Raw genomic sequence first — 15,836 nt, forward strand, 5'->3', positions numbered from 1 at the left:
AAGGTCTGAGCATTTTTTTTAAATCAAAATATTGGTTCAAGTCAAACCCTAAAAGCATTTGGAACCATAGGATTAATCCTATTGCAGGTGTTATATATGGCTTTAAGCCAGTTTGGCAATCCATCCTGCCTGGCTGGGAGATCTCACCGTGTGGTTGTTACTTGAGTCTTATCTGTTTCGTAGAAACTGTAATCCACCAGGAAGTCAGATAAATTTAATCAAGTTACTCAATAATAAAATCACGGACCATGGACGTGGGAACAAACTTTGATAGGAACACACCATCACACAGCACCATGCAGTGAGCAACTGATTAACTGGAGCTGTGCTGAAGTGTGAGGAAAAGACAGATAATTTGCCCTCCTCTATACACACATAATTATGGGGGTTATTCTTATTCACTCCAAATTCCTTCTCAAATGGACAAAACCATGTGCACTGCAGGTGGGGCAGAAGTAACTAGTGCAGAGAAAGTTAGATTTGGGTGGGGTTTTACTTCAAAGTGGTATCTATATTGCACAGAAACAAAATCTAATTATCTATGCTCATTTTACATCTGCCCCCCACCCCTGCAGTGCATATGGTTTTGTCCATTTAAGAAGGAATTTGCCAAAAGGAGGGAACCAGAATAAACCCCTATATCTTCTGTATCACCAGGTAGCGCCGCAGGAATTTTACCCCTCGATCTCCTATAGATTTAACATTCCCATATGTGGGAGAAGCGGGTAACTACATTTATGTCACGTTCTGAAATTACACAAGTGCGCAGAACTAAGGGGAGTCCCATCGATGTAACGGGAGAGGGGGAATACCGTGATACTGGAATAGACGGAACAGTGTTATTCTTAGTTAAACCAGTACAGCGTGGGAACTGGGAAATTGTGAGAAACACATTTAATAGCAGAAGAGCTCACAATCTGGAGTTTTATACCCCGTTCTCACTGCAGCCAAATTCCCGGGTCTAGCAGGTCGACCCGGGAATTTGCCTTTTAACACAGGATTTTTGGCAGTGTGAACGGGTCCCATACCCAGATCTCATACACGGGTAAAACCCTTTTTACCCATGTCTGAGATCCGGGTATGCAGACACGGGTTGACCCGTTCACACTGCCTAAAAACCCATGTTTAAAAGGCAAATTTGCCTTGCAGTGAGAATGGGGGTCCAGCACGGCAGTCCCCGGCATTTTAATGCCGGGTAAAAGCCGTGTCTTTCTCACTCGCAGTGAGAACACGGCATGACAGGTAAATCCAACGACGGCCAGAAAAAACTCCAAAACACATCCCCCAGTCCTGGGTTTTGCCATTCCTCAGGTTCTCAAACTGGGTTCTCAGGACCCCACACAGTGCATGTTTCACAGGTCTCCTCATAGAAATAATTAGCTCCATCTGTGGATCTTTTTAAATGTGTCAGTGAATAATGAATGCACCTGCCGGGTGACCTGTGTGGGGTCATGAGGACCGAGTTTGAGAACCAGTGGGCTATTCAATTGCGCAACTGAAAAAGGGATGCAGTGATTTACGGGGCTTGCTCCAGGACTCCCCACCCAGGCTCATTAATGAATTAGTAGTTTCCAATAAGCTTAGTCAGTAATTACTGCCTTCCAAAGTGTTGTCTTCTAGTTCTAACGCCAGAATCCGGTGCTTCCACGGCATTGGTTGCTTTGTAGGGTCTGCAAGTGTGTACGAGTGAGTGTAGTGTGTTTGTGCAACCCCCCTTTCTCCCAGCAGCCCTTGCACCCCTGGAGCCTACCAGCCTTCTCCCCAGTGGCAATATAGAGGGGAGACCCCCAGACAGGTGCGTAAATTCCCGCAGTAATCCAAAATTGGGTGCAAGATACACCAGGTTCCCCCATTGACGATACTCCACAGGGACACTTGCAGTACAGTCAGCGGTAAACACGGGAACTGTGAGCTCATGAACAGGAAGCGGCTGAGTCACCTGCAAAGGAATTTCTACCAGCTTCTGTATTAATAATCAGCCCTCGATGAATCAAGGTGTAATTACAAATGATGACAGTTAGTAAGAACTCAGGCAGAACAGAATATTACTTTACATCATTAACGGTTTTATTAGCAAAAATTCTCAATAGAAAACAGCGGCCGTGCATCTGGCGCTGACATCCGCGCGGGGTATCGGATGCTGGGAACTGTACAAAACAATGGGTGGGGTGCTGCAACAAGAACCAATCACAGCTTATCAAATGAATCAGGCCCAGCACAGATGTATCGGAGGACGGAGCGTGCAGACCTGCGCGATAGGAGCCGCTTACCCAAAGAGCTTGTGCAAGAAGCTATTGAGGAGCATATTAAGACAACCCCCCCCCCCCCCCCCCTACACCCACTGATGCCAGGCCAGTGAACTATTCCTTCATGTCGCTGTCCAATGCTTTAAAGTAAGCAGTCCTTAGTAATGCTCTATCCAGGTGTACAGCGCCCCCTGCTGCTAGCTCTCAGGAGGAACCTGTGTGTGGATTATGCTTCTCGTCTTCAGCTGAGACTGAGCGATGTCGGCGAGTGCGGTCTGTATCTTTTCCAGGAGCATGTCCCCCCGGTACACCGTCTCCTCCAGGCGGGCAGCCGCTGCGTGGTTCTCCTCTTCTAGCTGGTACAGACTGGCAGCCTTCAGACACAGAAAGTGTTAATTATATGGATTTTCTGTATACAACTAATAGCAATATTGGCATCACACAAAGGGAAATACAAAAGGATCGCCAACGCTGATCGAATAAACCACTACGCAGTTAAGCCCGGCCAATAATAGTTTGGGGGTGGGGTTAAGTATGTAAGGCAGGCATGTCCAACCTTGGCCATCTTGCTGTTGTGAAACTACAAGTCCCATCATGCCTTGACACAGTTTTGCTTTTAGGGAATGCTAAAACTATTGCAAGGCATGCTGGGATTTGTAGTTTCACAACAGCTAAAGGGCGAGACTTTACTGTGTAGTGCTTTATGCTAATTCCTGAGTGCCGCAAGGGGACCGGGAAACAGCGCTGATGCTGGGAATCCCTTCTTCAATCCTCCCCTGCACTCCCCTCTTTACACCCCATGTAGTTTAAAAAGGCACCCTTCGAGGTGAATTTTTTTTTGTATCCTGCCACTGAAGGGGTTAAGGGGGGGAGGGATAAAGACAATTATCACGCCTTGTATACCCACTAAATGTATATATATATATATATATATGTGTGTATGTATGTATGTATGTATGTATGTATGTATGTATGTATATATATATATATATATATATATATATATATATATATATATATATATATATATATATATATATATATATATATATATATATATATATATATATATATATATATATATATATATATATATATATAGAGCAGGGAGACCGGCACTCAGGTCTGCAGGTGGAGCCCAGATGACTTGCTCAGGTGCCCTCTTAGCAAGAGGGTGTGAATCCTCAGGGAATATAGCGTGGGAAATAAGCGGCACTCAGAGGCTGTGCAAACGGTGAAACCAAGTGGAATATTTATTCCATGTGCAGAGACCATACGTTTCGGAGCTCGCAGGCTCCGTCGTCAGTGGAGTGTAAGCACTCCACTGACGACGGAGCCTGCGAGCTCCGAAACGTATGGTCTCTGCACATGGAATAAATATTCCACTTGGTTTCACCGTTTGCACAGCCTCTGAGTGCCGCTTATTTCCCACGCTATATATATATATATATATATATATATATATATATATATATATATATATATCTAAGCTGTAATGGGCGCAGGAAAAGAGGGGCTATAAATAGGCCTTAATCTAAACTCCCATACAGATCATACTTTTCCAGAAAGAGGTCAATACAAAAACAATATTACAAGCCTGATACTCGCAGTTAGAGGGGGGATCTGTTGTGAAGGGGTTACAGGGGTCAGCCTCTGCTGGTTGATAGCCAATGTCAGTTTTGCCGTCGATGGTGGAGACCCAATGGTTCTCAACTATCTATGGTACAGCGACTGCAGATGGGTTTTATTAACTTAATGCCAGGGCACAGTCTGGCCCTGCCCTGACGCACACGCAGAAAAGGCCCCCACCCTGGTTCTGATTGTTCAGCAGACCATCGTGTCAGAGCAGGGAGGGTGACAAGAGGAAAAAAATAAAATAAGAAACAGTCATTTGGATAAATTGGTTAAATTAAAAGGCTTTAAACAATTTGAATGACGGTTTTTGGCTTTTTTCTAGGTTTTGGCACAATCTCAATTGCTCCAAGAAATTACCAGATTTTCAATCCAACCACTCAGATTGGAAAGATAATCTTATAGTGTGTATCCAGCGGTAGTAGGGGCATTGGGCTGCACTGACTATCTGAACCGCCAGTCTCCCAGCGGATCTGTGTGTCTGTAGATTATTTCCAGCTCACTTTGATAAATGTGCCGCAGAGCGCCATGATGGTCCATGACGATGACATTCCGGTGATATAACGGAAGCAGCACTTTTTTTCTGTTGAACACATAGGCCCTTTTTCTGGTTCACTCGCAAAGGCAAATTCCTTCTCAAATGTACAAAACCATGCTGCACTGCAGTTGGGGCAGATGTAACGTGCAGAGAGATTTAGATTTGGGTGAGTTATTTTGTTTCTGTGCAGGGTAAATACTGGCTGCTTTATTTTTACACTGCAATAGATCTCACTTTGAAGTAAAACCCCACCCAAATGTAATTCTCTCTGCACAAGTTACATCTGCCCCACCTGCAGTGCAAATGGTTTTGTCCATTTGAGAAGGAATTTGCCTTTGCGAGTGAACCAGAATAAGGGCCATCGTGTATTAGCCCTCTCAGCAGTATTACACTGTTGTGTGATTTTATTTGTATAAAACGAACGATCAAACGGGAGCACATGAGAATTTGGAACCTCGCAGATTACCAGCTGGAACAATCCTTAGTGCAAGTAAAGTCACTGTGTCGACTGGTATGTCAGCGGGTCTTCTAGAGCCCCAAGAGGAAAGACCACGGATCTTCTTAATGATGAGGACATTAGTTATGTTCGGATCTGCAACCTCATCCCGAAATGCTGCCAATCTGAGGCCGGATCCTGATTGAGAATTCTACGGATTTTCAACGGTCATGTGACCAGCAAATATCGTAGTGCGCAGGAGACTACAGATGAATGAGCGGTTTTCTCCATGATATCCCGTCTCATCATCTGCCAACAAAGATGGTGACTCCCACACTGTAGGCGTGTCACGTTACAGAAGAAGAGGGTGTGGGGGTAGTTGTGTAGTTTCACGGCGCCGCCGCGCGCACACTCTGTGTGTGAAACTTACCAGACACTCTGTTTAACTGTGCGCGTGCCGCTCTAGCTGTTCTCAGCGCAGCGCGTGGCTGCTTTCCTTATGTAAGCTACGTTATCAGCGTAGCGCTGGGCAGCAGCAGCGCGCGCTGACAGGTCACTGTGGTTTTTGTAGTTCCGCAGTAAAAAGCCGTGGGGGGTGCCTGGATTCAGACGCAAAACCATTTGAAACTAAGCGCCTTGCAAGCCGCTAAGAAGCCGGGGGGTTTCTGGATTCAGACGCATAAGCAGAGTTAGCTGGGTCTAGGGGTACACAATTAAAACCTGTCCACAATGCCAATAGTCGACGCAACAGCTGTCGACCTTGTAAATTCCACTATCCACGCCAACCCGAAGCGTGACGAGCCCCGCGAGGGGCGGCGGTACGCGTCCTACGACCTTTTCATACCCCCACTATTAACGTCGGCGTGGAGTTGAGTATAGAAAGTGTGGCGAGCGCAGCGTGTTACCGAGCCCGAAGCGTGGCTAGCGAAGCGAGCCACGCGAGGGGACGCGGATACCCTCACAGGTATCCGCGTCCCCTCGCGGGCTTCACAGGTGTCCGCGTCTGCTCGCCACGCTTCAGGCTCGGTGCGCTCGCCACACTTTCTATTCTCAACTCCACGCCGACGTGGATAGTGGGGGTATGAAAAGGTCGTAGGACGCGTACCGCCGCCGCTCGCCACGATTCGGGTTGGCGTGGATAGTGGAATATACAAGGTCGACAGCTGTTGCGTCGACTATTGGCATTGTGGACAGGTTTTAATCATGTACCCCTAGACCCAGCTAAATCTGCTTATGCGTCTGAATCCAGAAACCCCCCGGCTTCTTAGCGGCTTGCAAGGCGCCTAGTTTCAAACGGTTTTGCATCTGAATCCAGGCACCCCCCACGGCTTTTTACTGTGGAACTACAAGAACCACAGTGACCTGTCAGCACTGGGCAGCGTGCGCTGCTGCTGCCCAGCGCTACGCTGATAACGTAGCTTACATAAGGAAAGCAGCCACGCGCTGCGCTGACAACAGCTAGAGCGGCACGCGCACAGTTAAACAGAGTGTCTGGCAAGCTGCCAAGTTTCATAAACAGAGTGTGCACGCGGTGGCGCCGTGAAACTACACAAGTACCGGTGTATGTTTCCTTTGTGCAGTCATGTCACACCTGGGTACGCTGCAGACCGGTTGGGTGTACTTGAAAAGAATATTGGTAATGGTGGAAGAGATGGAGATGGACCACGTGGTGTCACGTCTGGTTCCGTCTGCAGCATCATCAGCGTCTCCTCGTGCTTTTGCCCGACCAACAATGCACTGGGAGCTTCCCGCACTGCCCTCAGACATCAGCAATCAGCTGCCCCACGCTGACACGGGTGTAGGAAGCAGCGGCATTAATCCTACAGGCGTTAGCGGGTACCCCGGAGACAGTACACAGCCAGCGACCAGACACAGAGTGACCCGATTCCTGACCGCACGCTACTCCTCCTTGATATAAGGACACACGTACCGCTTACTTCCACTCCACTCATCAGTACTGTGGATATTTCAAAAGGAGAGGAGGGGTACTCAGAAATTAAAAACCTAATCAAGGGGTACAGGAGAGAAAAAAACAGTTGTGAACCGCTGAACTAATCCATGCTACGTATCTGAACTATGGGGTATTATTTTGTTAATGATGGCTGGGACTTAAGAATAGCTCCGTTGTGGCAGAACCTGAACCCGAGTATGAGAGATACAAGGTAGCGTAATCCTTTCTGTAGACAGAACAGGTGCTAGTTTTAGCATTAACTGCGTCAGATCCATGTCATGCAGGAAACAGCGGTTTGAGATTGGTGGATATTAGAACTGGGTCTGTGACACCATGCAAAATATTTTCTGTTAGGACAAGCTAGAACAGTGGCAAGGCATGCTGGGATGTACAGTTCCATGGCACATGGAGAGCTGCACATTGGTTACACCTCACATGACATAGAAGTGGAATAGGGAGGACAGGAGGGGTCGTCACGATACTTGTGACTTATCTGGGCGACCGATGTTGAAATTGTATGCCAGTACCCTAAGCATGCGATTTTCCTTGAAGAGAAAATCGCGTTGCATTGTATGCTATTGTATTGCATGCAATGCGATTTGATGCGATTTTAATATGTACAGGCACCCAGATGCCTGTTTCATATGTGAAATTGACCCCCAGACCCCATTTTTAATTGTTAAAGCCACCCCACTATCAACGCCAACCCGAAGCGTGGCGAGCACAGCGAGCCCGCGAGGGGCGGCGGTACGCGTCCTCCGACCTTTTAATACCCCCACAATCCACGTCGGCGTGGAGTTGATTTTATATAGTGTGGCGAGCGCAGCGAGCCCGAAGCGTGGCGAGCCCCGCGTGGGGACGTGGATACCTTCACAGCTATACGCGTCCCCTCGCGGGCTTCACAGGTATCCGCGTCCCCTCGCCACGCTTCGGGCTCGGTGGCTCGCTGCGCTCACCACACTATATAAAATCAACTCCACGCCGACGTGGATAGTGAGGGTATGAAAAGGTCGGAGGACGCGTACCGCTGCGCTCGCCACGCTTCGGGTTGGCGTTGATAGTGGGGTGGCGTTAACAATGGGGGGGCATTTAGCCATCAGGGTGGGTATACAATTAAAAATGGGGTCTGGGGGGCCATTTCACATATGAAACAGGCATCTGGGTGCCTTCACATATTAAAATCGCGTCAAATCGTTTTGCAAGGAACCTGATTGTATGCGATGCGATTTGACGCGATTTTTAGGTGCGATGAAGAAAATCGGGCGCCCAGATAAGTCACAAGTACCGTCGTTACACACTGCAGCTCCCAGAGCATATGTCAGCCATTCACCTCACCTGTAACGCAGCCGTAGATTCCTCACTGGGCAGAGAGTCGATGAGGACATCGATGTCCTTCGCTGTGCGGGCGATGAGGGCTGCAAACAGCTGGGCGTACTCTGACCAAATACAATCATACACAATATAAAGAACAATTACCAAAACAGACATCTCTGCGGTCCACAAACATAGGTAGCTGCTCTCCTGTGTCCAAGAAAGACACGAAGCGCGTCATACAATACTACCTACAACGACGCAATAAGTTATCCTCATGTACAAACTACTCCACAGGGAATTCTGGGAAATGTTACCTAGCAGGCCTTATACACAGCGCTGCACGGACTGTACATAGTGAATACAGGACTGGACTGAGGAATAAATATACAGTGGAGGATAATTATTACTACCGCCTTTAATACTCTCCACCTACCTTCCGTGGGGTTAGAGGGCTGGTCCTTGTTTATGGTGGTCTGAATGGTGTTGAACGACGCAGGTGGAGCACATTGCTGGAGTACACCAATGGCGTTACAGAACTGATCTGCCAGCTGCACACAGGAGAGAAAACAAGGAGACCGCCGTTAAGTTATTACATATCAGAGACTCCGCCTACAATACTCCAGCCTCTGTATACTGCTGGTACGCTCTGTATACTGCTGACACGACACATTCTAAAGCGTTATCATTCATATAAACCGGGCATGGCCATACTATGCCATTTTGCCACTATGGGGGCATGACCCAGAGGCTCTGTGAGCCTCTAGCCATGCCCCCAGCCCCCTGGCTGCGGGAATAGACGCTGTGCGCATGCGCACAGCGTTTATTCCCCGCTGCTTAGCAGCTGACAGGGGGGACTCCCAACAGCCCCCCCACACCGTGGGACACTGCCGCCCACGGGTGGGACAGCGGGACAGGCCCTGATAATCTGGACTGTCCCGCTAAAATCGGGACTGTTGGGAGGTATGGTTTCACAACAGCTGGAGGGTCACAGTTTGGCCATGCCTGGTGTAAAAGAACATGTAGAATTTAATCTGGTGCTTTCAGGTTGTAAAGGATTGGATAGGAAAACCTCCACTTCCCACCCAATCCCCTCCTCCAGCCCTGAAACATCCTTGAAACCCCACCCCCCCATCTCAAAATGCCCCTCATTTACTACAGAATTCCCCCATATGCACCTAGACTCCCCCCACATGATAAAAGGGAACGGGTCATAGGCTTGAGAGTAAATAAGTCAGCAGTTAACAGGTCGTCCACTACTGGTCAACATGAAAAAAAGTTTGACATGAGTTTTTCGTATTTTTTAGGGTGTCTATGTCAAAATAAGTTGATATGACACGTATCAGTGTAGTGCGTCCTCGCATGGCTCGCTTCAGGCACACTATTATGTCCATGTGGATATTTAGGTATCAAAACCATCTTTTTTTTTTTTTTAGGAAAAAAACATTAAAAACTCATGTCCACCTTTTCCACAATGACCTTCCATGTGTCAACCAATAGTGGTCGACCTATCAACAGCATCCCTAATAAAATGCATCTGACCACCCCATCCACTAGAGCGATATGGCCACTGGTGATTCCGATGCATTGTTGCGACGGATCGCATGTGATAGGAGTTAATAACTACCATGGTATGGGGGTTTTCTTCCCATTGTGATGCAGATTTATTTATCGAGAGGTAAGGATGTCCATGGGTGCAATCACCATCGATCATTGCCATTGATGGCGATACTGCAACCAGTCATCGATAGTAACAAACTATGTGATGGACAAATGTCGATAGTTTTAGCTACCGATGTTCAACCATTTATTTTATTTTTTTGACTGACTGGCCCATGGCCAAACCGAATGTGGGAGGGGCTTCAGGGTTGTTGCGGGGCAGAGCTACTGTACATATGCTCCGTGTCCTGGCACCTTGAAAAAGAAATAAAAGCTTGTTTCTGCTGTGCCATCGATGTAGGGACACCATCTGGATCTCCTCCATCGATGGCAAAACTTTTTGACATCGGCCATAAACCATCGATGATTTTGAGTTGAAGCAGTGGACACATATCAGGATGATGGAGGCACATATAAGGGAGGAGCAAGGCATGGGAGGAGCTTACAGGTGAGGCATATATATATGGTGAGGCATGGGATTAGGGGCGTGTAAGGTAGGGATGTCCATCGTTGCCATTGCCATCGATGGCAATACTGCAACTGGCCATCGATTGTGTTAAAGCATGCAATGGATGACCATCGATATTTTTACCTATGGTCATTTATTTTGTTTGAATGATTGGCCTGTGGCCAATCAAAACAAGGGGGAGGGGCTATGCTCCGTGTCTGACACTTTGGGGAAAAAACCCAAAAGCCAAACATCGGTTTTGCTGTGCCATCTTTAGAGGGAAACCATCTGGTTCTCCCCCATCGATGTCAAATGTATTCAACATCGGCCATAAATGACTTCGAACCATCGATGGCCATCCCTAGACTAAGGTACAGGGCACCTACAGAAGAGGTGAGAGACTACACAGTCACATACAAAGAAGAAGTGAACAGCACATATGATAGGTGAGGCACGGGGCTCATATTAGGGAGGTGCGAGGCACGTATATGGAGATGTAAGGGGACATATATATTGGGTAACTCAGCAGAGACACGGGAGCCGGATCCGCATGTCGCCCTGCAAATGCCGGGGAGCTGCAGGACCCGGAGACCCACTCACCGAATTCAGGGCATCCTGAAGCTGCGTCAGGCGGTCCGCCATTGTAGAGCCTGGCAAAGCGAAGCCACGCCCCCAGCGCGATCGGGTTCCTGAGTTTGTAGGCGTGAATTCTGGCTTCAATGTTTTTTTATTTTTATTCTAAAACTTTATTGATCAACCAGCCAGCAGAAACATCAGTCCCAGAGCAGACGGTATCAGCTAGATCCCCTTCGTGGAGAGGACCTTTCCCATGATCCAGTGTAGACAATCAGCAGCAGCAGTATAGTTTTTTTATTTTTTAGTACATGTCAGTCATTATTATATATACACACACACCCCTCCCCTCACTGGGCGGAAGTGGGGTGTGCGCCGTGTTATGTGTCCGGACGGCGCTGCTGCTGGTTCCGGGGGCCGGGCCAGAAGTTCTGTGCTGCCGGGGCGGGTTCCCTGGTCACTGTCACTGTACTCGGGGCATGTGAGCCAGCCTGAGCTCCAGCATCAGAGAGGCGGAAGGATGCAGGGCTGCTGGGCTCTCATACCCCTGCTCCTGGGAGCCGGCTCCGCCGCGGGTGAGTCCCTGTGCCCGGCCGCCAATGGCTACTGCTGCTAGGGGGTTGTTTATACCTGGTGCATTATATAACTGCCTGTGCTAGGGGGTAATATATGGGCATTATACACCTGGGGCATTATATAACTGCCTGTGCTGGGGGGTATTATATGGGTATTATACACCTGGTGCATTATATAACTACCTGTGCTGGGGGTATTATATGGGTATTATACACCTGGGGCATTATATAACTGCCTGTGCTGGGGGTATTATACACCTGGTGCATTATATAACTGCCTGTGCTGGGGGGTATTATATAACTGCCTGTGCTGGGGGGTATTATATGGGTATTATACACCTGGTGCATTATATAACTGCCTGTGCTGGGGGGTATTATATGGGTATTATACACCTGGTGCATTATATAACTGCCTGTGCTGGGGGGTATTATATGGGTATTATACACTTGGGGCATTATATAACTGCCTGTGCTGGGGGTATTATACACCTGGTGCATTATATAACTGCCTGTGCTGGGGGGTATTATATGGGTATTATACACCTGGTGCATTATATAACTGCCTGTGCTGGGGGTATTATACACCTGGTGCATTATATAACTGCCTGTGCTGGGGGGTATTATATGGGTATTATACACTTGGGGCATTATATAACTGCCTGTGCTGGGGGTATTATACACCTGGTGCATTATATACCTGCCTGTGCTGGGGGGTATTATATGGGCATTATACACCTGGTGCATTATATAACTGCCTGTGCTGGGGGGCATTATATGGGTATTATACACCTGGTGCATTATATAACTACCTGTGCTGGGGGGTATTATACACCTGGGGTATTATATAACTGCCTGTGCTGGGGGGCATTATATGGGTATTATACACCTGGTGCATTATATAACTGCCTGTGCTGGGGGGCATTATATGGGTATTATACACCTGGTGCATTATAACTGCCTGTGCTGGGGGGGGGGGGGGTGTTATATAACTGCATCCCTCTGTGTGTACCTATGACATCACTGTGTTCCCTACAGATACATTGTTACTGCATACTAGCCCTGTGCTATGTAGCTTCTGCATTTCCCCAGTGTTACATATGGTCCTGCATCCCTCTGTGTGTACCTATGACATCACTGTGTTCCCTACAGATACATTGTTACTGCATACTAGCCCTGTGCTATGTAGCTTCTGCATTTCCCCAGTGTTACATATGGTCCTGCATCCATCTGTGTGTACCTATGACATCACTGTGTTCCCTACAGATACATCGTTACTACATACTAGCCCTGTGCTATGTAGCTTCTGCATTTCCCCAGTGTTACATATGGTCCTGCATCCCTCTGTGTACAGATTACATCAGTGTTCCCTACAGATACATTGTTACGGCATACTAGCCCTGTGCTATGTAGCTTCTGCATTTCCCCAGTGTTACACATGGTCCTGCATCCCTCTGTGTGTACCTATGACATCACTGTGTTCCCTACAGATACACTGTTACTGCATACTAGCCCTGTGCTATGTAGCTTCTGCATTTCCCCAGTGTTACATATGGTCCTGCATCCCTCTGTGTGTACCTATGACATCACTGTGTTCCCTACAGATACATTGTTACTGCATACTAGCCCTGTGCTATGTAGCTTCTGCATTTTCCCAGTGTTACATGTGGTCCTGCATCCCTCTGTGTGTACCTATGACATCACTGTGTTCCCTACATATACATTGTTACTGCATACTAGCCCTGTGCTATGTAGCTTCTGCATTTCCCCAGTGTTACATATGGTCCTGCATCCCTCTGTGTGTACCTATGACATCAGTGTTTCCTACAGATACATTGTTACAGCATACTAGCCCTGTGCTATGTAGCTTCTGCATTTCCCCAGTGTTACATGTGGTCCTGCATCCCTCTGTGTGTACCGATTACATCACTGTGTTCCCTACAGATACATTGTTACTGCATACTTGCCCTGTGCTATGTAGCTTCTGCATTTCCCCAGTGTAACATATGGTCCTGCATCCCTCTGTGTGTACAGATTACATCAGTGTTCCCTACAGATACATTGTTACTGCATACTAGCCCTGTGCTATGTAGCTTCTGCATTTCCCCAGTGTTACATATGGTCCTGCATCCCTCTGTGTGTACCTATGACATCACTGTGTTCCCTACAGATACATTGTTACTGCATACTAGCCCTGTGCTATGTAGCTTCTGCATTTTCCCAGTGTTACATATGGTCCTGCATCCATCTGTGTGTACCTATGACATCACTGTGTTCCCTACAGATACATCGTTACTACATACTAGCCCTGTGCTATGTAGCTTCTGCATTTCCCCAGTGTTACACATGGTCCTGCATCTCTCTGTGTGTACAGATTACATCAGTGTTCCCTACAGATACATTGTTACTGCATACTAGCCCTGTGCAGCTTCTGCATTTTCCCAGTGTTACATATGGTCCTGCATCCCTCTGTGTGTACCTATGACATCACTGTGTTCCCTACAGATACATTGTTACTGCATACTAGCCCTTTGCTATGTAGCTTCTGCATTTCCCCAGTGTTACATATGGTCCCGCATCCCTCTGTGTGTACCTATGACATCACTGTGTTCCCTACAGATACATTGTTACTGCATACTAGCCCTTTGCTATGTAGCTTCTGCATTTCCCCAGTGTTACATATGGTCCCGCATCCCTCTGTGTGTACCTATGACATCACTGTGTTCCCTACAAGATACATTGTTACTGCATACTAGCCCTGTGCTATGTAGCTTCTGCATTTCCCCAGTGTTACATATGGTCCTGCATCCCTCTGTGTGTACCTATGACATCACTGTGTTCCCTACAGATACATTGTTACTGCATACTAGCCCTGTGCTATGTAGCTTCTGCATTTCCCCAGTGTTCCATATGGTCCTGCATCTCTCTGTGTGTACCTATGACATCACTGTGTTCCTTACAGATACATTGTTACTGCATACTTGCCCTGTGCTATGTAGCTTCTGCATTTTCCCAGTGTTACATATGGTCCTGCATCCCTCTGTGTGTACCTATGACGTCACTGTGTTCCCTACAGATACATTGTTACTACATACTAGCCCTGTGCTATGTAGCTTCTGCATTTCCCCAGTGTTACATATGGTCCTGCATCCCTCTGTGTGTACCTATGACATCACTGTGTTCCCTACAGATACACTGTTACTGCATACTAGCCCTGTGCTATGTAGCTTCTGCATTTCCCCAGTGTTACATATGGTCCTGCATCCCTCTGTGTGTACCTATGACATCACTGTGTTCCCTACAGATACATTGTTACTGCATACTAGCCCTGTGCTATGTAGCTTCTGCATTTTCCCAGTGTTACATATGGTCCTGCATCCCTCTGTGTGTACCTATGACGTCACTGTGTTCCCTACAGATACATTGTTACTACATACTAGCCCTGTGCTATGTAGCTTCTGCATTTCCCCAGTGTTACATATGGTCCTGCATCCCTCTGTGTGTACCTATGACATCACTGTGTTCCCTACAGATACACTGTTACTGCATACTAGCCCTGTGCTATGTAGCTTCTGCATTTCCCCAGTGTTACATATGGTCCTGCATCCCTCTGTGTGTACCTATGACATCACTGTGTTCCCTACAGATACATTGTTACTGCATACTAGCCCTGTGCTATGTAGCTTCTGCATTTCCCCAGTGTTACATATGGTCCAGCATCCCTCTGTGTGTACAGATTACATCAGTGTTCCCTACAGATACATTGTTACTGCATACTAGCCCTGTGCTATGTAGCTTCTGCATTTCCCCAGTGTTACATATGGTCCTGCATCCCTCTGTGTGTACCTATGACATCGCTGTGTTCCCTACAGATACATTGTTACAGCATACTAGCCCTGTGCTATGTAGCTTCTGCATTTCCCCAGTGTTACATATGGTCCTGCATCCCTCTGTGTGTACCTATGACATCGCTGTGTTCCCTACAGATACATTGTTACAGCATACTAGCCCTGTGCTATGTAGCTTCTGCATTTCCCCAGTGTTACATGTGGTCCTGCATCCCTCTGTGTGTACCTATGACATCGCTGTGTTCCCTACAGATACATTGTTACAGCATACTAGCCCTGTGCTATGTAGCTTCTGCATTTCCCCAGTGTTACATGTGGTCCTGCATCCCTCTGTGTGTACCTATGACATCGCTGTGTTCCCTACAGATACATTGTTACTGCATACTAGCCCTGTGCTATGTAGCTTCTGCATTTCCCCAGTGTTACATATGGTCCTGCATCCCTCTGTGTGTACCTATGACATCGCTGTGTTCCCTACAGATACATTGTTACTGCATACTAGCCCTGTGCTATGTAGCTTCTACATTTCCCCAGTGTTACATATGGTCCTGCATCCCTCTGTGTGTACCTATGACATCGCTGTGTTCCCTACAGATACATTGTTACTGCATACTAGCCCTGT

The 15,836-nt window shown here is 47.4% G+C and overlaps 2 protein-coding genes across 2 annotated transcripts in view; one reads left to right on the forward strand and one right to left on the reverse strand.

Annotated features, from left to right (window-relative positions):
• Positions 1–2,045: 2,045 nt before the first annotated feature.
• Positions 2,046–11,041, reverse strand: MED21 (mediator complex subunit 21). The gene is made up of 4 exons (XM_083181079.1): positions 10,822–11,041; positions 8,551–8,665; positions 8,139–8,239; positions 2,046–2,620 (listed from the first exon to the last, which is right to left on the reverse strand). Exons 1-4 carry the CDS (start codon positions 10,861–10,863, stop codon positions 2,444–2,446), a joined length of 435 nt encoding a protein of 144 aa, XP_083037205.1. The 5' UTR covers positions 10,864–11,041; the 3' UTR covers positions 2,046–2,443.
• Positions 11,039–15,836, forward strand: part of TM7SF3 (transmembrane 7 superfamily member 3) — a 32,077-nt gene continuing 27,279 nt past the window's right edge. The window contains exon 1 of the mRNA XM_083181078.1: positions 11,039–11,369. Coding sequence (XP_083037204.1) covers positions 11,177–11,369 — 193 coding nt within the window. The 5' untranslated portion in view covers positions 11,039–11,176. The remainder of the gene's footprint in view (positions 11,370–15,836) is intronic.

Source organism: Crinia signifera, chromosome 4, assembly GCF_055691185.1.
Source record: "Crinia signifera chromosome 4, ASM5569118v1, whole genome shotgun sequence".
Classification (NCBI taxonomy): Eukaryota; Metazoa; Chordata; class Amphibia; order Anura; family Myobatrachidae; genus Crinia; species Crinia signifera.

Excerpts from the sequence above, each read along its gene's own strand:
- MED21 (XM_083181079.1), bottom strand. The coding sequence starts at position 10,863 with ATGGCGGACCGCCTGACGCAGCTTCAGGATGCCCTGAATTCG. Across the intron at positions 8,666-10,821 it reads TTCAGGATGCCCTGAATTCG|CTGGCAGATCAGTTCTGTAA; the intron begins GTGAGTGGGTCT and ends TCCTGTGTGCAG. Across the intron at positions 8,240-8,550 it reads GCCCTCTAACCCCACGGAAG|AGTACGCCCAGCTGTTTGCA; the intron begins GTAGGTGGAGAG and ends GTATTTGGTCAG.